At 30.7% G+C, this 22239-nt stretch overlaps 2 protein-coding genes across 3 annotated transcripts; one reads left to right on the forward strand and one right to left on the reverse strand.

The window, feature by feature from the left end:
* Positions 1-220: 220 nt before the first annotated feature.
* LOC105112877 (transducin family protein / WD-40 repeat family protein) lies at positions 221-6764 on the forward strand. 2 transcript variants are annotated; one of them, XM_011008766.1, is made up of 14 exons: positions 221-310; positions 618-711; positions 922-1062; positions 1164-1279; positions 1458-1612; positions 1934-2022; positions 2158-2704; positions 3243-3380; positions 4160-4317; positions 4435-4514; positions 4750-4867; positions 5729-5803; positions 5890-6051; positions 6373-6764. In XM_011008766.1, the coding sequence occupies exons 2-13, from the start codon at positions 622-624 to the stop codon at positions 6031-6033; spliced, it is 1851 nt and encodes a 616-aa protein (XP_011007068.1). In that variant the 5' UTR covers positions 221-310; positions 618-621; the 3' UTR covers positions 6034-6051; positions 6373-6764. The 2 variants fall into 2 exon arrangements, with proteins under 2 accessions (XP_011007068.1, XP_011007069.1); XM_011008767.1 differs by having other exon boundaries at positions 4753-4867.
* Positions 6765-8454: 1690 nt separating this feature from the next.
* LOC105112878 (protein transport protein sec31-like) lies at positions 8455-9874 on the reverse strand. Its single transcript, XM_011008768.1, has 3 exons — positions 9755-9874; positions 9568-9652; positions 8455-9448 (listed from the first exon to the last, which is right to left on the reverse strand). The coding sequence occupies exons 1-3, from the start codon at positions 9857-9859 to the stop codon at positions 8724-8726; spliced, it is 915 nt and encodes a 304-aa protein (XP_011007070.1). The 5' UTR covers positions 9860-9874; the 3' UTR covers positions 8455-8723.
* Positions 9875-22239: the final 12365 nt, after the last annotated feature.

Consider the following 22239-nt stretch of genomic DNA (forward strand, 5'->3'; position numbering starts at 1 on the left):
AGGGTTGATTTTTTTTTTACATACCCTAAAACATTTAAACCAAATAAACATTTAAATACCCTAAAACATTTAAACCAAATAAACATAATTTTCGTGAGATAGAGTGTAAAACTGGCTCACAAGCCCATAATAAGATAGCCCTCCAAAACGCCCAGGCCCAATTAAATGTTTTTTGTTATACAAACGCACAGAACAAAAACCTAAACAAAAACCACAACAGAGAGAGAGAAAATTGAGGAAACTCTAAAACCCCTAAAACCCCAGAGACCGCCACCTCTCCACCTTACTCTCTCCGGCATCACCGTTTCAGGTAAGCCTCTGCTTCCACTCCTCTTCTTTTGTGTTGTTAAAAACAGAGTGTAAAATAAACCATTCTAAACTTCAAATTTTTAACTCATAATCCCATATGACAAAAAAAGTTTTAATCTTTCTTTGAATTCATGATTGGAAGTTGGTATTGGGTAAATGGGTTTGAAGAGGGATTTACAATGATTCTCATAAAAGTCTGTGGTGGGTATGTTGGTTTATGTTGAATGGTTATTTGTTAACTATATAAGCTATGAGTTGTGAGAATGAAAAGGTTATTAGTGTCGCTTGTCACTTTAAATTTTTCGCAGGAGTATGGTGTCCTTGAATATCAGAGACCTCTTGATAGCATTTAGTCCTTCATTGGACTACTTAGCAATCAGCTCGGGAGATGGTCGAATAAAGGTACTCGATTCCCTTATCTTTGAATTCTGAAAATGCTAGGGCTTTTGAAAATTGAGATTGATAGTAGAATATGTTTTCCGACAATGCTTCGCTATTGAATTTTTGGCCAGCTTAGTGCTATTTGTGTGATAATATCCTTTGTCTGATAAAGGAGGTTTTTCTTCTTCTTCTTTTCATGTAGGAACTACTAATCTTTCCTTTTCCTTTCAGATCTGGGATACACTAAAGGGCCAGGTGCAAACTGAGTTTGCGGACATAACATCAAGTGAAGGAGATTTTTATGCTAAACCTGAAAGAGGACACCTTTCGGTTGATTATAAATGCATGAAGTGGTTGTCTTTGGATAAGAAGGTTAAATATAAAAGTTGCTTTGTAATTGTGCTACTAAATGTTTGATCTTTGCTTCCTACTATCTGAAATAACTCTGTGCTCAAAACCATGAGTGATTGCAGAAGAAAAGGAAGCTAGGAAGTTCATTGTTAGTGTTAGGAACGGGCAGTGGTGATGTTTTGGCACTTGACGTGTCTGCTGGTCAGTTGAAGTGGAGTGTTAGCGATTGCCATCCTGGGTGAGTTCCTTGCTGAATAATTATTATGTTGTCATGCCTTTTATCATTTATGAATTGGAACCACACTGTTCCTAGGTTTTTCTAAGCATCAGTTTTCAGAATTGCCACAAATAGAAAAAGAACAGTAAAAGTTGACTTGTAACTTTAGATTTAATAGTTTTCTTTCTCTGATGTGCAGGGGTGTCAGTGCTGTTTCATTTTCTACACGTGATTCGTGCATTTACACTTCAGGTGCTGATGGAATGATTTGCAAAACTGATCCACATACAGGAAATACTCTGGGGAAGTTTAGAGCTTCTACAAAGGCGATATCCTGCATGTCTGTTTCATCAGGTATTGATCGTTCACTCCATTTCTGTTACTCTTGCTTTATGGTTGTAGGGAAACCAAACATTTTCTCTGTAATTTTTTTCACTTGCTAATTAGTTATTTTTATGAAGTGTAGAATCTGGAAAATTTATGCCAAGGTGTACTTCAGGAAATTAGTTGTGAATGATTCAATTTAACTACGGTCTGGGCATTTGTTATTTTTTGGGTTGCTAATCATCAATGAAAGATACTCTCTTTAGAGTGTGTTGGAAGTGAATGCTTTGTGAACATGCACTATTTACTGCTTTCTAATACTTTTGCTGGGATTCACATTCTGAATGTCAGATGGGAAGATATTAGCAACAGCAGCTGCACAGTTGAAGATTTTCAATTGCTCTGACCACAAAAAGATGCACAAGTTCTCTGGTCATCCTGTGAGTGCTTCCATATTCCTTTTGTACTAGGTTTCTATGCAGAAGATATGTTCCTGGCACTATATTTCAGTTCCATTCAGTTATCTTCCTTGGCTTTCTATGTTCAGCTAAATCAGTCTCTCTCAATATTGACAGGGAGCTGTTCGCTCCATTGTCTTTACTGATGATGGAAAATACATCCTCTCTTCTGCTGTTGGTGAAAGATATGTTGCATTGTGGAGAATAGATGGTAGCAAACAGCATTCAGCAAGCTGTGTTCTTGCAATGGAGCACCCTGCTGTATTCATTGATTGCAAGTGCTTTGAAAATGAGGGAGTTGATGATGCAGGCCTGTATGTTTTGGCCGTTTCAGAAACTGGTGTTTGTTACACGTGGTGTGGAAAAAATGTTGATGAATTACGCAATTCCAAACCCACTAAAGTCTCACTATCTTATGATGAATTTCCCAAAAATCACAAGGGTGCATTACCAACAGTACTGGCTGCAAAATTTCAAGGCACTGCCAAACCTACAGCTGCAAATGTGTTTATTGCCTATGGTTTGCTTGTAAAGCCTTCATTCCAGAAAATATTAATGCATCCTGGGACAGACATTAAGTTAAATAGTTCTCAGGATGGAGTTCTGCTTCCACTGAGTCAGTCTCTCAGCAACTCTAAGAAAGTCAGAGACTTACAAAATCGAGGTAACTCTTGACTATAACTATTTATATTTTTGGATTAGTCGAAATATGTTGTGAGAGTTATTAGTTTTAACACACTATCTTGGACATCTCTCTGTAGACAAACTCTTCTGATACTGACACCAACTCTGGACAAAAGAATTCTAAAAATTAGTTTTTGACTTCTTTGATACATTCAGTTGAACAATGATTTCCTTTTGCCTTGTCTGACTGTGTGCTTAGATCATTTTCTATATCCTTAACAGCCCTTGCTTGCCATGTTGACTGATGAGGCAAACCCTTGTGGCAGAGCCCTCTGTCAAAATGTTCTTAGTTTTATATTTTGTTGATTTCAGTAGTTATGGTTTGCTTAGACAGTTGATGTTTTTTGCATCCTTTGAAAATCTGCTTCTTCATCTGTTTCCTAACATGTTCTCTTCATTATGCTAGCTCTTGCTTGATGTTATAGATTCCTCTTCTGATAGTTTTTAATTCTAATGTCATTTTTATGTGGATTGTTGGTCTTGCATGGTTGCTAATCACTTTTCTATGAATTCAACAGTTACTGCACTAGACCGTGCCAATGTGGAAGATGCCTTGCTTCCTCTCCCAAAAGTTTATGATCTTCATGAGAAGAAGATGAGAAATATGAATATCGTTGACCATGATGAGGTCATGGAAGAACCTGCTGAGAGCAAAGGTACATCTATTATTTTCCAGAAAATTCGGATTATGTATATGAATGCACCTATGTTGGTTCATCTCTCTATTCCGGGTAGTTTTTTTATTTTTATTTTTTTTTATTGTTACATCAGATCACTTTTTTGGGACTGTAATGATTGCTTGGTTTAACCTTTATTTTTTCTTTTGATAACGACTCTGTCTGGATGCTTGAATATGGGGAATCTTATGATTTCTCCCTTTTTCTTAACTTGCATCATATGATTCTTTTACTTCATTTCATTAAGCATTTATCTACAATATGCGTATTCTTTATCACATGAGCCAATGAGGATACTGTTGCAACTGAGTAATGGATAGCTGTAACTTAATATAATATATCTTGAGAAAGAGGAAAAAAGTAGATGAAATGGAATGCAAATTGTAAAGTGAGAGAAAATGAAAATAATGAGCAACTGATAGTGAGGAAAATAATGTACAAATAGAAATGATATGAGAGAAAGTAACAGAAAGGTCTATCCTCAAGAAGCCAAGAACTGTTCTGAAAAGTGTCACAAGTTTTGTGCAATGATTTTGCTTTTCAATATGAAAATGTGTGTGCTAAATAACAATATATTTCTGTAATATGTAATGGGTAAATCGACATTATATTGAAATTGTTCTATAGCCATGCTGGCGTAAGTAATGTGAAGACATACTTTTGCTTCAGAGTTACTACTGTGAAGTTCTGGTTTAATGTGAGTTGTTTTGTCAATTCTTCTGTGTGCTCTTATCTGTTTATTATGCTGGTTTCTACAGATGTCATGGTAGAGGTTGATGCTGTAACAACTGGCATGGAGAAGCATTTGAGATTATTGAATATACTTGGTAGTAAAGATGATGGTATATTGACCCCCACTCTTGATTCTGCAACACTTAAAGGTATTAAACTTGAAGACAATATCCCGCTAAAGAAGGTTTGTTCTTCATCTAAAGGCAGTTTTGGTTTTTTTTTCCCCATCCAAATTATGTTCTTGTTTTCCTTCATGAATATTCTTCATTTGTATTAGTAGCTGATAATTTTCTTTTATCAGATGAGGGCAACAGTTTTGTCTATGGAACCTAGCAATGCTTACAAGTTACTGGAAGTCTTGGTGGCTAAGTGGCAATCTAGGTTTGCTCTTACTTTTCTATAATTGTGTTGACTCTCAACTTCTAATTTATTCTTATTGTAGACTTATTTAAAAGGCAACAGATAATTCTATGTAGGACATAAGGTTCTGCCAAGAAGAATATGTTGATTGATCTTGTTGCATCTTATGATATTTATGAAGGACTTTTATTCTAGGAATCCATCATGTATCCATTCACTAATTATGGAGGAATTTCAAAACTGTGGTTGTCTTCAACAGGTCAAATAGTGGAAAGTGTGTTTTACCATGGATATACTGTATATTGGTCAATCATGGTCAATATATTGTGGCTCAAGAAAAACCGGAGTCCCAGATGCTTAATTCCTTATTAAAGGTATAATAATGTGAAAGTGTAGGCATATCATTTGTTTCTCTTGTCATGCTTTTATCTTTGCTGTGAAGTGATCTTGTTGCGGCTGTTAGCTCCTTTTGCCCCTTATCTCTTTCCCTATGTTTCATATTCATGGTAAAACTTTACCGCTTAAAATTATATACACTATCATAACTTGTTAGCTTTACTTTTGTTTATAGATGCTTGGACTTATAGATTGTAATTAACATTTGTATTCAAATTCTTGTACAACATGGCTTGTTCTGTTAGTGGCTCTAACTTCTAAGATGAAAGATGTCAAGCCAAAATAGGTTGTGATAGGTTGAGGTTACTAGTAATGTAGCAAATTGGTCAGAGACAGCCTCTTTGTTTCTGTGGTCTAGACCAACTCTGGCCATTGTAACATGTAGACCAGGCCAACTCCAAAGCTGATCTTATTTGCAGGGGCCTTGTAATAAACATTCTGGTGAAGCTATGTCGAGTGACTGAGCTTTGTTATCATCTGGGGGGGCATTACTTTGCCATCTGTGGTTTTTCTCCCATGATATGGTTGGTTGGAAGGACATGAGCACAGGGCAAAAGAGGGAAGAAGAAGAGATTGGTACTTCCACCATCTCTATGTAGAGAGGAGGGAAAAGAGCTCTTCCTTCCATACAGGTCCATCACATGCAATTTGTCCAGTTTAAGCATCTAGAAATAAGGCGGCTTTCATCTCCAATCCCATCCCTTATCCCATTTTTCTTTTTTCAAAGGTCCCAGTTTATAGAGACTGTTAGAAAAGGCGTTGGATTATAATGCTGTTGCACCAGACCTTCGTGTCATATTATTTTCCTGGCAGACTCAAATTATGTTCTATTCTCTCAGATCACCAAATCAAGGGCTGTGGCTGTTCAACCTTTGTTGCAATTAGCAGGTCGTTTGCAGCTTGTAACAGCACAGGTTCCAAACTTCTCTATGTTGCATTACTTTGATGGTTTTAATAAGGTCTGTCTTTATTTAATTTGTTGTCTGTTTTCTCTTAACAGATTGACAAGGTTGCACTGAGCAAAAACCCTATCTCATTGCATAATGATGAAATGGACGATAATGAGGATGATGATGATGTCGACGAACATCTTTATGGGGAAGAAGATGATGAATCCCAGTTAAGTAGTGATGATGACAGCTAGCTGCAATCACCATACCAGGTAATCATTCTTGACAGAATTTTATTTGTCTACCTATGGCCAAACTTTGAGTGATTAGAAGATGACTGATTGGATGGTGATGATAATATAGAACTGCACAATGGTATGGTTGCATTAATGTGGATGAGAATTTACATGTCTTTTGGAAGAAGCACAGCTAGTTATATGTATGTTCATGTTTAAAAAATTCCCAGATGGAGTTTTCACAATTTGCTTAAACTTCCAGGTTGATCATAAAAAACTGCAAGATTTTTAGTTCTCAAAATTGTTGGTGGAGATTTGTCCGTCTTGACATTTACCCCAAAATTTGTTATCATGAAGGTTTCCCAGTGAGAGTAGTGGCTTGTTACCCAGAGAGGCATCTTCTGGCGTGGGCTTCTATCATTTTGGTTCAGTCTAGCCACAGCTTTTTTTGGTGCATATCCGAAACTGATCTTCAACCTTTATAGAGTACAGCAATACTTGTTTCCTTCTGTACCTGCTTATTCCTCTTATCTTGTTTTCGCTCTATGTTTTTGTTTAGAAATGATCATGGTAAGCCTAGGTGTTACGTTTCTAATTAACTTGTTTTATTTTTTTTCTTCCATTAGCAGCCCACAAGTTTTTTCAAATGTATTATACTTGTTGTAACATGTAAACAGGCAATGACTGCTAGGCCCCCTTTCCTGATACTATTACATAACCTGAAAGCCAATTAGTTGAGGTTTCATCTCCGTTAGTTCTTCATGAGTTTTATATCTGCATCTTGTTTGCATCTGTGGCTGAACATGCTGACATCTCTCTGCATTGTAGAAGAGTGCAGTTGATCTATACTGCAGAGTTGATTTTAGCTGACGAAAAAGCTATGCACGAACGTTTTAGGCTTACCTGTGTTTGATAAGAACGTTTCTACTGAATTAGCGACTTTTCCATGCCCATGAGAATGCTAGTAGCCAGGAATTACGTAGTCTATAACAGTGAATATGCCACTCTTGTTTCATATTACTGATTTTCGTTTGTCTAGGAAATCAATAGAAAAAAAAGATCATTTTTGTGGTTCGAGCTTCTGATCCAAATCATGGACAGCAGCTGATTAGTGCATCTAGGAGAAAGTTCTCGAACTAAAGTACTAACCATCCTAGAATTGGCTACTTAGGGTTATTACCTGCGCGACGCTGTGCTCAGATTTCAAGCTAAGTTGCAGCACAAGAAGAAAGCTCCAGTGTTGTGTATGTGTTTTCCATTATTATAAACTTTTTAATTGAAAATTAAAAAAAAATGATGTTTTTATTTTAAAAAATATATAAATTGATGAATTGTAAAAAAAAAAAAAAATTCAATGAAAAAATTATGCGAGCCCCCCTAACGAAGCCGGTTCCAATCAATGCGTAATGATCTGTATTTAAACTAAATGATAGGGGTAACTTTTTAATTCTTTTATTCAATTTTGTGACAATAAAATAGATATTAGTAAGAAAAATAATGATTTGAATAAAGGGAAAAATGTATTTTTTCTGTCAAATTTTTCTTCTTTTTTTTTTTCTATTAAAAAATATGGTTTCTTAAATAAAATTTTTTTCCTATTAAAAAATATGGTTTCTTAAATAAAAAATGAAGGCAATTAAAATTAGAACTTTGAAAAAAATCGTATTGATTTGAAATAAGAAGTAAAAAAATGTATCTTTAATTCTCTTTTATTATCCTTGTGGTTTTTTTTTTTTTAAAAAATATGGTTTCTTAAATAAAAAATGAAGGCAATTAAAATTAGAACTTTGAAAAAAATCCTATTGATTTGAAATAAGAAGTAAAAAAATGTATCTTTAATTCTCTTTTATTATCCTTGTGGTTTTTTTTTTTTTACAAAAAATTATCTTTTTTTTTATTGTTTTTAAATCTATAATAAAAAATAATTAAATAGATATTTTATTTGCTGTTCATGAGGGGATTTTTAGAAAGAATTAAACATATTAAGTTAATATTATCATAAAAACTACAATATTATTTGAAAAATATGCCATAATCGAACAATTATTTGAATGAATTTTTTTCAAAGACAATCATTTTATAAAATATAAAAAAGATAACCTACCATCCAAGTGAAAATGAGGGATGGAACTATAGCTTTCTGCATCATTGGAACAACTAACGAGTGAAATGTCAATTTTGATCATTGATCTTTCAGTTGTATATTTAAAAACAACATAATCATCAATTTCCCCAATTCTTTTGGTTTATTAGTAGAAGAATCATCTTTCCTTCAATGTCATGGTTGGACATGGTGTATAGAATTAGAAGTGGAATATATTGATATGCGTTTAGAGAAGCATGCACGTTTTCTTTTTGGTTGACGGGGAAGGCACTTGGAAGCATATTTTCAACTTTCTAGCGTCCCTATGCAGATGCAGAGGTTGTGCAAGCTACGGCAATTGCAACTACTGGTGGAATACTGTTTTTAAAATGGAAGGCCGAGAGCACAGTAGTAGAATATATAATTAATTCTTAGCAGGTTTCTTCTAAAGGATCTGAATAGCACAAGGTATGTTTTTCCTCTTAGAGCTTTGAAGTGGAATGCAGAATCAGTTCTTTCCGCACAATACAAGCTTGGAATCTCATTCTCCTCTCGAAACGTGTTCACATGCATATTGGAAGATGATTGGTGCCATTGGATTCTATTATTTTTCATATGAGTCTCCTCACATTATTCGGCAAGCATTTGGATTCTCATCGCTAAACATAGATGTAATGTTTCCATTACTACTGCGACTGTTGTCATGATAATCCTCATTGTAGTGGTCCATCCTACTGTAAATTGTGTGGTGTGGTGGTGGTGGTCGGAGATATTCATATTCAGTGATATTCGGTGATGGCCTGTATGTGTTGTAGCTGTGAGTCACGTAGATGGGCTTTGGCGCCACTTGTGGGACTCCTTGGCTAATAGGGTATCTGTTCCAGTTACCGCCATAGTTATGACCATAAGCATATCTGTAGCCATAGTCAGGTGGGTGATGGTATACAACATGAACCTCTCCTGAATCTTTGGGTCCAGGGGGCCTTTGTGGCTGATTTGCGTTGGTTTCTTCGGCAACAGGTGATGGATCCTCCCCGGGTGGTGGCGGGTTCTCAGGTTGTGGTGGATCTTTTGGAGGCTCTGCTGTTGGCGGTGCTGTTTCAGCTGGTGGAGCTTCTGCTGTGGGAGGATTTTCCTGGTCGGAGGCCGGTGGTGGCGGTGCCCCACCTTCAGGTGCTTGTTCGGGTGGTTTTTCTGTTGTCTGAGCAGCAGGATCTGGTGGTTCAGAATGGGAACATATGGTGGCTATTTTCCTAGTTTTCCTAATCGCCTTGATAATTTTTTCGGGATCTGCCCACCCAATGACTGTCAGCTTCTGCTGTGGGAAGTCAATGTAGAGATCATATATACCTGAGGAAAACGAGAACGAAATTAGATACAAGGAAGTTGAAAGTGAAAGCCTAGATGATAATCTGAAAGTGGAAGAAACTAGATTGGAGGATTTATCAAGTTACATACTGATTGCTTACCATTGATGCCATGCAATGCCTTCTTGATCTTCTGCACACACCCATTACAGTCCATTCGGACTTGTATCTCTGTGACTCGAGGTTTCTGCACACGACAAGAGAAGAAAACCGAATGGTCAGACTATAAGATGGCATATATCAAAGCTTAGATGCTAGATGCTCATGCATGTTCTGTGTGGAGTACCACCTCTAACTCTGGAACCATTAGGCATGAATGGAGAAACCAAGAGATAAGCTTTGTATGGGATGGAGAGAGGGTCGAGAGTAAGAATGAAGAATCAATAGGCGGCATTTATGTGTGCAGAAGGAGGGAATATTTGAAAGGCAAAAGGGTGTGGGACATGAAAAGAATCTCCTTTCCCTCTCTGGGAAAGGAAGAAGATGACATTTGCTGCATTGTTTACCTCTTTAGGAGTCATTGTCAAATGCTAAAGAAGGGAAGAGAGAGGGCGTTGGTAGGGTTTCAAGTAAGAGGCCGGTGTTTTTGTATGGACCTTGCCAGAGGGAATTTGCTTTAGCATGGATGGCTATCTGTAGCAACTGAGAGATGTGCACGCATGCAGTTAGGATATCCAGACCGACCATTGAAAAGAATTAAAGCAAAGAGCAGATGATCGACCTAGTTTGATTTGATCATCTTGGGGTTCATCATCATCAAGAAAAATCATCAAAGTAGCTTTTCTAGGTGTAAGGATATCCACTATCAAGGAATCCTTTAGTCACAAGAAAAGATGACCAAGGCAAATAAAAATGACAAATTGTTGTTTATTATTAGGGTTGAAAGGCACAAAGCCACCTTCATTTTAGTCAAAGAGGTTGATAGAGACACTGAAGAGCAGATTCCCTTAATTGAGGTTATGAACAAGTGCCATTAAAGTGGGTGGTGGGGTTTTCCCCTTACGTACATGCTTTTATACACCATTTAATCATTAGTCATTGTTATTAAGCTTAATTTAAAGGTTAATCCAATAATTTATCAATTCAAAATTTAATTTAATTTTAAATCTTTCAAACAATGCTTCAATTATATATTTTCATTCATAATATTTAGAAATTTGACTAATTGAAATAATAAAATTTTCATCATCAATACTATAGTTCTGGTAGTCTCAATATTTATAAATCTAAAATTATATTTATTAATTAAAATTAATTTTTTTAAAATTACTAATATCATAATGGGAAAACTTAATTTATATTGAAAAGTTATTCTTCCATTAAGCTTGATATTTCTTGATAAATAGATCCCGCTATGAAGAGACCCCTTTAACATGACAACATCGAACTCAACGAGCCCACATTGTGGGTGAATACCCGTGTCTTAAGTGCATGTTCTTGGTTAATATCTAACAACTCATAAAATTAAAAAAATAAAATAAAATAAATTCATTAAATAAGCTATTATTTATTTCATCATAAACACCTAAGTCTCAAATTTATATTAGATTTCATCAATTTACAAACAAATATAATTTTATAAAATCTCAAACAAACCCTAACATGTACAAATCATACACATTCATACAACAAAATTCTATAGAAAAAAGCTATAAAACAAGTAAATATAAAAAAATACATATATTACAAAAATATACAATAAAAATAAACATTTTAAAATTAAGTTAAAATAAAAAATAAGTAATTTTACTTACTTGAAGTGAGGAATCCTTAACAAAATTTAAATTATAATAAAAATACTGACAAATTGATTGTTGGAATTACTGAATTTGTTGTGGAAGAATGATTTGTGATAATATAGAAGGGGTTATGGTGTTTATTGAGAGATATTGTGAAGATATATTTTTTTAGAAAAACTCATCGCAATCTACTAATAATGAAAATATTTAATCAGTATATCTGTTTGTATTTATCATTTTATAATATATCTCGGTGGAATTATTGAAAAAAAATAAGAGTGGTGAATAATTTTTCACCTCACTTTTAACTCAAACTATATTTTTATTTTTAGTAAATTTGAAAAATGACATATAGAATATACTCTAATAAAAAGGAGGGTATTTATTATACCCGGTCATTTAAATTGAAAATAAAATTTCTAAGTAGCGTTGTTTGGTTAGTGTTATATAACAGTGGAAATAAATATGTGTCTTCTCTATCTTTTATACATTTGAATAACAAAAACTCACTCTAAAACTCAATGTTTCCAAACACGTTATTATTATTAATTTATCTGATATTTCTATCATATGATATTAGTCGAACGAAACCCTTTTGAAAGTTTTTTGTCTCCTAACTTCGCATTTTGTATAAATGGTGATAAGTTATTGTTTTCATCCATTTAATTGGTCACTACTTCCTAGGCGAGAGATGATTCCAATGGAATTAACATATGCTATAGAATGTCCATCTCAAGGCATCCCTACAAACTTTTGATTGGAGGGCTCCTGACATGCTGAGGACCATCCATCCTAGACCAGCCAAATGCCTGTAGGACATTGAAAACAACAACTTTTATTTTCTCTGGGTATTTTTATAGTGACTTTTGTCATGGTCAACAGCCACCATTGTTTGAAATGGCAAAGTTCCTGAGCAGCAGCATTATACAAACTCAACTTGGAAACTAATTTAGTAATTAATAAGTTATGTTTATCACTACCTTAAGATTGTTATAAAAAAATCATATGTAATTTTTTAGATTTAATTTTATTCAACTAAATATATGATAGTACTATAAATTATAGCAATATACGGGGCTGCAAGGTGGACCAATTTTTTCCTATAAAAAAATATATATTTAAACGATGATAACTTGAGTGAACTTCGGTTAAATTGACTAATCTATGATCTGGAATAATTTTAAAGGAAGAAAAGAGAAAAAATAAAAAGCTTAAGCCCTATGGGCTGCAAGGTGGACCAATTTTTTTCTAACAAAAAAAATATATTTAAACAATGATAACTTGAGTGAACCTCAGTTAAATTGACTAATCTGCGATCTGGGATAATTTTAAAAGAAGGAAAGAGAAAAAATAAAAAGCTTAAGCCCTAATGCCCTAATGCAAAAGAATAAAATATTTTTTAAAAAAAAAACCAAAGTTAAATCGGGCTAATGTTTGAAACTAACAACTCTGATTATAAAACCGAGATGATTATACAGAAGATAAAAAAAATAAAATCTTGAATAAAATTCTTAACCATAAAAAATTTAAAAGAAATAAATAGTAATCAAAATAATAAGAACCAAATCTGATATAAAAACTAATGAAAGAAAGTAATGAGGGACTTAAACAAAAAAAAAAGAAAAAGGATAAAAAAGCAATTAAAAAATTGAGAACCAAAATTAAATAAGAAAAGCAAATGAAATAAAATACTGAGAGACAAAATTGCAAGAACAAAAAAATTAAGAAAAGGATAAAAAAGATCTATTAAAAAAATAAGAACTAAATCTAAAACAAATAAAAATAAAATATTAAAGGATAAAATTAAAATAAAAAAACCAAGAAAAAAATAAAAAATAAAAATTAATAGAATGAATACCATATCTGATAAATATAAAAAAATCAAATGGAAAGGGATGAAGCTAAAAAAAATCTAAAAAAAAATTTCAAAACAAAGAAAAACTAATCAAAAGAAAAAGTATCATAATTGAATTTTTGCTCCATTATTTTATTTTTTATCAAAATAATACTATTTTTGTTTTTAGAAAAATAAAAAAAATCAAGTGATTAACTAGAAGAAAATCATGTCAAAATCCATTGATTATTTTTTGCCAATATTTTTTTTATCAAAATAATATCATTTTTACTTCTCGCACAATAAAAAATTTGATTGATCTAATCCGAATAATCTCGGTAACATCGGTCATTCGACCAACCCGTGACCTGGGACATAATGGGGGTCGACTCCTAAATCAAGTTTTAAAAACATGATAAAAAATAAGTATCAAATATGATATGAAATAAGTTTTAAAAACATGATAAAAAATAAGTACCAAATATGATATGAAATTTCAATGAAGGATTAAATTGCAAACAAAAAGAAATTTAATCAATGAGAGAACTCAAAATAAAAGGATTTTCAATCATGAGAATAATGATTAAATTTTTAAAAATAGAATTAAAATAAAATGATTAGGGATTAAATAAAAAAAAATCCCATAAAAATATTAAAAATAAAATAAATAGGAATAAAAAAGCAAGGATCAAATTTCATAAAACAAATATAAAAAATCAAATGTCAAGGAATGAAATTAAAAAATAAATAAATCAAATTTAATATAATTAAAAGATTGAGGATCACTTTGTAATTTTATAAGGCCAACACATCTTTTAAAGTGGAGGAGAGAGAAAAAAAAGGTAGGAAAAAATTATTGTCAGAGCTCCATTGTGCTATGGAGTTTGACACGTGTTGGCCTACCATATAGAGGGCAACACAATGCTTCTAAAGCCACCTTGAAAGGCGACCAAAAGCCATTAAGAGGCACTACACACGTCGCTAAAAGGGTATGAATGCCTCCCATCGGCCTTTTTATCTATCAAAAGATCAAAATACCCTTGACCCCAATTGATAATTTCAAAAAAAAAAAGAGGTAAAAAACCAAAAATTCCCTTAGACCTTAGGAGAAAAAAGGTTTACCTAAAGGCTATATAGCAATCAAATCTAACAAAAAAAATATGAAAATCACAAAAAGCCTCTCAATTATAAGTTGTGTTGTTTTTTTAAGGGCAAATACGTGATTACACTATGCAATAAAGTGTAAAAATACTATTTTAGCCTCGAGTTTGTGTTTGATCCTTTGGTTTTTGAAGGGCAAAATTATTATTTTACTATGGATTGCACTGTTCGTAATCTACAGTAAAACTCTGAGGGGTTTTAGCTTTATGTATAATATAAAATAATTACTAAATATATTTTATTTATGGATGGGCTATATAAAATAAGCTGGCAAAAAATAATTTTTTAAGGATCAAAAAATTATTTTATAGTAAACCAAACCTAAACCCAATATACAAATTCAAACCCGAATCCATGTTTGTGTCGTGCCAAGCTAAGCTGAACGAGCATATCTAGTTAAACCTAAATCCCATTTCACTTAGTTCTTATTCCTTCTAAAAACTTTGGTATCATATGGGTTCATTTAAAAACTCCTAAGATATTTTTATGAAGTATTTATCTAAATAGATCATAATATATTTATTGGTTGATCTGTTTAATGAACTTAATATATCTCATGAATAACTCACAAGAATTTGTTTTATATTAGAAATTTCTCATGCCTTGGATTTATTATAATGGTAATGTATCCTATAAAATTTGTTATCTATGTTAGATTTCAATTTTTAGCTCAATAGGTATTCAAATCATATTAATAAAGCTGATCACTAACCAATTTCACATTTTATTTCATGTGTAGAAGTAAATTCATGTATAAGTTAGATCTTTTAATCTTAGCATTTCTAATATTTAATCCTTTATATCTCTTGTCCAAGGTCTTTCATTCATCACAAACCAAACCTTTAATCTTACAAGGTAATTGCATTATCCGTTTAAAAATGGCATTATTTATAAAACTATTAATAGAACAAATTGCTTATTTAAATTCTATCTCTTTATTTTTATCGTTTAAAATGCTTGACTTAAGAATATCATTCCAACAGTTTCATAACAATTCAGGTCAAACACATTAATACCATATAACTATTACATAACTATTTAAGCTTTAAGAAGTTTATTTGTTACTAAATTCCATATAGCTAGTTCATACTTAATTTTTAAATTTGGTAGTTCATTTACCTTGAAATTAAAATTATCATAACATATTTTCCATCACATAACTAATATTCTAGTTGAACTTTCCTGTCTTGTTTACATTGATAAAAACAATTGACAACCATGGACTATATATAGTCTTCACCATTGCTAATAGAATTTCATTTTATTATTATAATTGCCAACAAATTCATAACATGTCAACAATTATATAACCCTTTTTTTTGACATAATTATATTAAGCAAAACAACTAATATGACATTATACAATAAATGATTCTTAAATTGTATTAAAATAACTCGAAATACAATATACATATATCATCAATACCTTCAGCTATACTGTATTCCAATGGCCAAGTTCTTCTATTATTATAATTTCTAATTCAACTTTTAAATTGTACCATTATTCTTTTCATCATAAAGGCCATCTTTTATTTCATTGCTTAGATTTACTAGTTTATCCACCATTTTATGCATTCTTCCTAACTAATACAAACTCTCCATCTTTTATTTCACTGCTTAGATTTACTAGTTTATTCACCATTCTATGCATTCTTCCTAACTAATACAAACTCTATCTCCATCCCTCACGAGAGTTAAGTTTTCATTAATACAATTTCATTAATCTAATATTTAGTGTCATTAACATGATTATCATAGTTTTGAAACCAGGATCGGCCTGATGGGTTGACTTGGGACTGATCCAAGTCTAAGTAAAAGCTCGTCGGAAAGTTGGGCCGATGAAACCCAGTCTGCCCGGCAGGTTAATCAGGAACCTGGGCGACTCAGGTAAATCTATCTGAGACCTGGTCTTTATATATATATACATATATATATATATATACATATACACTGAAACATAAAACAACATCATTTTGGCATTTTAAAAAGCTAAAATGACGAAGACAAATAGTAGAATCACATAGAGAAAACCAAAATGAATATTATCAAAATTTGAAATATCAATACCAAGGTTTTTTTTTTTTTGTACTCATGAGGCTTTGCATATTTCTACATTCTTTAAAGAATCGATACTTAAAAATTCAGCCATGAAAACTCTAGAGTAGTAGATATACTTTTTGGAAACAAGGTTGAAATGTTGTTTGGTAAGAACTTAAAATTATTTTTTATTTAAAATTAATTTTCATGTTTTTTTTATTATTTTGACATAATAATATTGAAAATAAATTTTTAAAAATAAAAAAATATTTTTTAAAAATATTTTAAAAAATAATGGCTTATCCCAATAACAAATCCTTTGTTTAGGCTTTGTTTTTAAATTAGATGGAAAGAAGTTTACCCTTCTTTTATTCTTATATTTTAAAAAATATTTTTTAAAAAAATGAGATTTTTTATTTTTTTAAATTAATATTTTCTAGTATTTTAAAATCCTTTTAACGCACTAATATTAAAAAGAAATTTTAAAAAATAAATATATATTATTTTAATATATTTATAAAAAAAAATATTTTAAAAAGTAATGCTAAATAAATATTCAATGGAATTCATTCTCTTTTTAGAACTGGCGACCTTATATTCTAGCATGAAGTGTACAATTGAATTGTCAATGATATTGCAGAATTTTATATAGAATCATCTTGAATTACAGTGTCCCTATTTTACTGAATTGCTTATAGGTGCATAGCTACTACTTTGTATTTTGTGTCTAATTCATGATAATTGATGCATATTGTATTTTTTTAGGTTGACTAGGGTCAACCCATTTGACCTGTGACCCAATCATTAGATCGGGTTGATCACCATATCGGATTTTAAAACTATGACTATTACACCATCATAGTTTTATATTAACTATTGAATTTTATACAACATCTCATTAAAAATCTAACAAGTTAATAATTTAAATATTAATAATTCCATACGGGCCACTAACCAATTCACAATCTTAGTCCTGAAGTTAATATATATTATAACCAAAAACTTGTAATCAGTTTTACAAAACATCATTTTATTTTTTAATAATATATCATGATCATAAATCAAATTTTTCAATCAATCATATGGCACAATGGAACCATCTCACCAAAACATAAATCAAAAATTTCAATCAATTATATGGCACAATGGAACCATCTCACCAAAAGTTTTCCTAAACATTAACCAATTAATGCTCTTGCGCTATGCTTGAGCACTAGCTCTATTACTAGGTCACTAGTTCTAATAGCTCATCACCAAGCACTAGTCTCATTATCAGGTCACTAGTTCCAACAACCCATCACCAGGCAGTAGTTTCTCCATATATTTATTTATGCATTTACACAATAACTAGATATACAATAAAATCACTTCATTAATATAGAACTTGACACTTTATTCATAACAAACAAATTTCAATATGAGACAAAAACTATCACATTTCATCTTAGTTATACTATTATTAACCCGGCAATCAATACATTGACGCCTCTAGCTTTATTTAGGGCACCTAGTTGATCACATTTTTTTTTCTTTTTTATATACAATCCTATATACACAAACATATTTTAAGAAATGATAGTAATTTAACTCTTACATGTTTTATAAAATAAAAGGATTAAGGTGCAAGGCACCTACCTTAGGTTTAGGTTTATGTATGTATTATTACTCCCACTATTGCTCGCTATTGTTGTCGTATCCTTATAGCTTTTCTTGTACCACAACAAGATTTAATTTTACAATCAATAACTTTTGTTCATACCAAAATTACATTTGGAGTATTTATTTATCTCAAAATTATACATGCACAAACTTATACATATTCATTCATTCATGTGTTTTTTTTTTTATTTTCATCTTTGCAATCCTTTATTCAAAGTTCTGGATCAAGGATAACCTTTCAAGCAAAATAATTATTATTTACTCAAATCAATATAACTCACATATGTTGAACATCACTTAGTTTTTCTTTCATAACTCAACCTTTAAAACTTAGATTTAGGTATGATTTAATCCTTTGAAAATCTAAGACACATTTTTCGATGTTAAGAAGGAAAAGAAATCAAATTCAACTATTAGCATAATGAAAATTACTCATTTCACACACACATACAATATATTTATCAAGTTATAACATGACTTGTTTGTGGTTTTCAATCTTTAACTGGAGTTTTGTAACTAGCTCCAAATCAAGCAAGGTTATTTTCTAATGAAAACTAACATCTTTAAGGACAATTTTCATGAGGAACATATCCAAACTTTTATCACTATCTAGTCTCAAATTTAGCTAAAACTTAATAAGCAAAAATCTATCATACAACATGCAACCTAACTCCTTTTTAGTATTTCTTCCATATTTGGAGTTCCATAACTCCAAATAAAATAAAAATTATTTCAATTGAAATTTAACACATTTATTTATAGCTTTTATAATGAGAATGTTTCAAATCTTATCAATATCAAGTCCCAGACCCAATTAGAAGTCAAACAACAAATGTGTCTAGTAGGATTTAGTTTGGTTTAGGCCTATACTCAATGTTTAACTTATATCTAAAATTAAATTAATCTAATTTAATTAAGAATAATTTCATTTGAAATATAATATTAATATCTACAACTTTCATAAAGAAACTAACTCCAAATTCCATGACTTTCAAGTTCAAAATCAACAATTATAATAGATAAAAAATCTAAGAGTTAGTTTGGGTTAGACATTTCCTTGATTTTGAGCTCATATCTAGGGTTATATCACTATGAAATAATAAATTTCAATCTCACTTGAAATATAACATCCATATCTATAACTTTTTTCAAGAAATCAACTTTAAATTCTATCATTTTCAAGTTTTAACTTCGATATATATAGGGTTCTGAAATAAATCTTGTTTTCGTCAAAATTTAGGCTGCCATGAAAATCTAATTTTCTTCCCATTTAGACTGATGAAAAAGTATTCTTCCACACCTCATTTCATTTTAGAATTAGCATCTATCAAAGTAACTTTCCTAACCTACTTTTATCAACTTTAATCAAAACTCAGAATTCATTCCATCTTTCTAGATTCTCTGTTGGTCTTGTTAATTCTTAACACTAACATGTAATTAAATTTAAAAAGTTAACCATTTTCCATACCAATTGTTTAAAAAATTCCATTATATATATATATATTTTCAAATATAATTCACATTTCATACCATCAAGTTTCAAAATCTTTCCAACATATTATTACTAAACACATTAATATAAAAAAACTTCTAATTAATTAAACTAATTGCATGATCATAATCATAATCATTTATCTCATTAAGGTCTTTATAATTAAATCTTTAATTGTTCATAAATTTCATTTCTCCTTAAATATGTTTATCTAAATCAATTTATAAATCTTAACCCATTAATACAATCCTTTAACATTTGTACATATATATTCAAATTTACAATATACTAGCAAGAAAATAATTGAATTTTGATAATTTATTTAATTCAATTTTAATCATCATTAACAAACTATCATATACTAAATATATATAAAAACTAAACATTCACTTTACTTCTATAATTCTCTTGTTTTTATCTATTTTTGGCTAGCTATTCTTTAAAATCTTTGTATCTCATAATTTTATTTTTCTTTAATAACACCTTCTAAACTCATCATCATCATTTTTATTTATCACAATAAACACATATACTTTGCACAATCTCAACAATTTCATAAATCATAGTTTTCTCAAAATTTAGGAATTTATATGTTTTACTCCAAAAACATAATTAAGCATGAAACTCTTGCATAAAACAATTCACCTAGATGTTTTGAACCCAAATCAAGTGTCATTTCATTAACTAGTTTAACATTCATATTCTTTCTCCTTAGATTCTTCACTTTCTCTCACTAAAACCTCACTTTAAATCCCAAACTCTCTTGCTCTCTTTTATTTTCTTCCTTTTTTTTTTTTGAGAATTTTTAGTTAGAATCACATATTCACTCTTCACTTTCATATTTTTTTTCTTGAATTTTCTCCCTTCACTCAAGCTTTCTCTTCCTCTTACTTTCTTCTTCTCTAACAGACCCGTCAGTTATAAAGAGAAGAAGAACCAAATTTTTTCATTTTCCCACTTATTTATGAAATTACCATTAGTAAGTCTATATGATATTTTCTTTATTTTGTTTGACTACTGCCAATCATGTAGCCTTTCCAAATGCTGATTACTCTAAAATTTGAATATAAGATAAAACATGTCACTAGTCTACTTGTAAAATTTTAGCCCGATATAACAATTAAATTGAGATGCATACTCGATATCGTAAAACTAATCCATAAGTGATTTTATGCAAAAATTTAATTTTTCTTGTTCAGTCCTTACATAAATCATATCGATTATTCCTATAAAGTCTTGGGCTGTTTTATCATTTTAAAAAATATAATTATTTTTTATTTTTTATTTCTTTACCGAAATTATTACGGTTTCACGGTAATGTTACTGGTTTTGTAATTGATATTTGTACCATCACACTTGCCCTTTTTCTTTGTATTATCTTTTATTATAGCTTACCATTAATTACCACACTCAACCACACTAATTTCTTAGGATCAATATTTCTTTATTTTTCTCATTCTTTTACACATCAAAACTCGTTACCGGTTTCATTAATGTTATAAATTGAAGCTAAAATTCAAAATTCTTATTTACCTCACTAAATTCTTAGGATCATTTTTTTATTTTTTTATTCTTTTATCTACCAAAACTCGTTACGAGTTTCACTAACATTATAAATTTTAAACTAAAATTCAAAATTCTTATTTTTAACCTTAACAACATTTATTTATTTATTTATGAGGGTTATACCCATTCCTTTTTTTCTTGGGTTTCGGTTACTCGTCGAAGTCTTAATGTTTTTAGTCCTATATTTACGTGGGGATTTACTCGCTATATAAGCTACAAAGAAAACCTCTATTATGTGAGATTGAGAGTTTTGGATTTAAAAATAATACAAGCAAAAGTTTTTTAAAATAATTTTTTATTTATTTATAATTTATTTTAATCATACTAATAATTGGACTTTACTTTTAATTTATTAACCAAGTGCTAAAAATAAATTTGTAACAATCACGTGCCCTCAATTCCTTTGGAGGATATCCATAAGGAGGAATATACAGGATGGCTTTGCATGCTTTCTTAGTAGCTAGAGTATGGTCCACAGGTCATCTGGAAGTGGAGAGGAAAGCAAAGTGAAAATAAAGAATTGAAAACTCCATCCTTATAGTTTTAAATTAATCCCATGATAGTTTGCAGGAGTTTTATATTTATATTTTTATTAGTTTTAAATTAATCCCTCTTTCAATACATATTATAATTGAAGTGGGCTAAAAACGAAAGGCATCTTTCTACTTTTTTAAACCACAAACATTCTTCTTTCTCTACTACTTTTTTTTTTTTTTAATGAAAAGTGAGTTTCTGTCTATTAGTTTTTCAAAATATAACCAAATATGAAAAAATTAGAAAATTTCTTTCTATAAGCGAGGCCTATCTCCAACGATATCAATTTATTTTGGCAAAATTTAAACTAAATGCGAGGACTAACGGATTGATTTAATTTCAGTGGTGAATTACAAAAACTTTAATAATTGAGAAACTATAAACCCACTTAAAAGTTAAAAGAGACAAAACAAATTTGAACAAAGTTTAATAATTATCATTTTGGAATAAAAAACACATTTCACCGCATTACCGATACAAAAATCACAAAAAATATTCTGAGATGAATTATTTGTAGAAATTCTTGTAAACCTTCACTTTAAGATTATAATAACTTTTTCTTCAATGAATTTTCTTAGAGGATATGTATCTCTTATTGAATAAATACTTGCATAAAGTTCTTTAGATATGTTGATGAGAGACCCTTCAAAGATCAAGTTAGTACTAGTTATATTTGTGTAGCAAATGACATTAATAAAAGTATTAATAAGTTTTTATGAAAATAGAGAAGAGGCAATGGAAGAATATGTATA

The sequence above is a fragment of the Populus euphratica genome, unplaced genomic scaffold, assembly GCF_000495115.2.
Source record: "Populus euphratica unplaced genomic scaffold, PopEup_1.0 scaffold369.1, whole genome shotgun sequence".
NCBI lineage: Eukaryota > Viridiplantae > Streptophyta > Magnoliopsida > Malpighiales > Salicaceae > Populus > Populus euphratica.

Bases quoted from the DNA above. Each gene is read 5' to 3' on its own strand.
- LOC105112877 (XM_011008766.1), top strand. From the start codon at position 622: ATGGTGTCCTTGAATATCAGAGACCTCTTGATAGCATTTAGTCCTTCA. The intron at 2,023-2,157 runs GTGAGTGCTTCC...CAATATTGACAG, and splicing joins ACAAGTTCTCTGGTCATCCT to GGAGCTGTTCGCTCCATTGT. The intron at 2,705-3,242 runs GTAACTCTTGAC...TGAATTCAACAG, and splicing joins CAGAGACTTACAAAATCGAG to TTACTGCACTAGACCGTGCC.
- LOC105112878 (XM_011008768.1), bottom strand. From the start codon at position 9,859: ATGCCGCCTATTGATTCTTCATTCTTACTCTCGACCCTCTCTCCATCC. The intron at 9,653-9,754 runs GTGGTACTCCAC...TGTCGTGTGCAG, and splicing joins TAATGGTTCCAGAGTTAGAG to AAACCTCGAGTCACAGAGAT. The intron at 9,449-9,567 runs GTAAGCAATCAG...CGTTTTCCTCAG, and splicing joins GGCATTGCATGGCATCAATG to GTATATATGATCTCTACATT.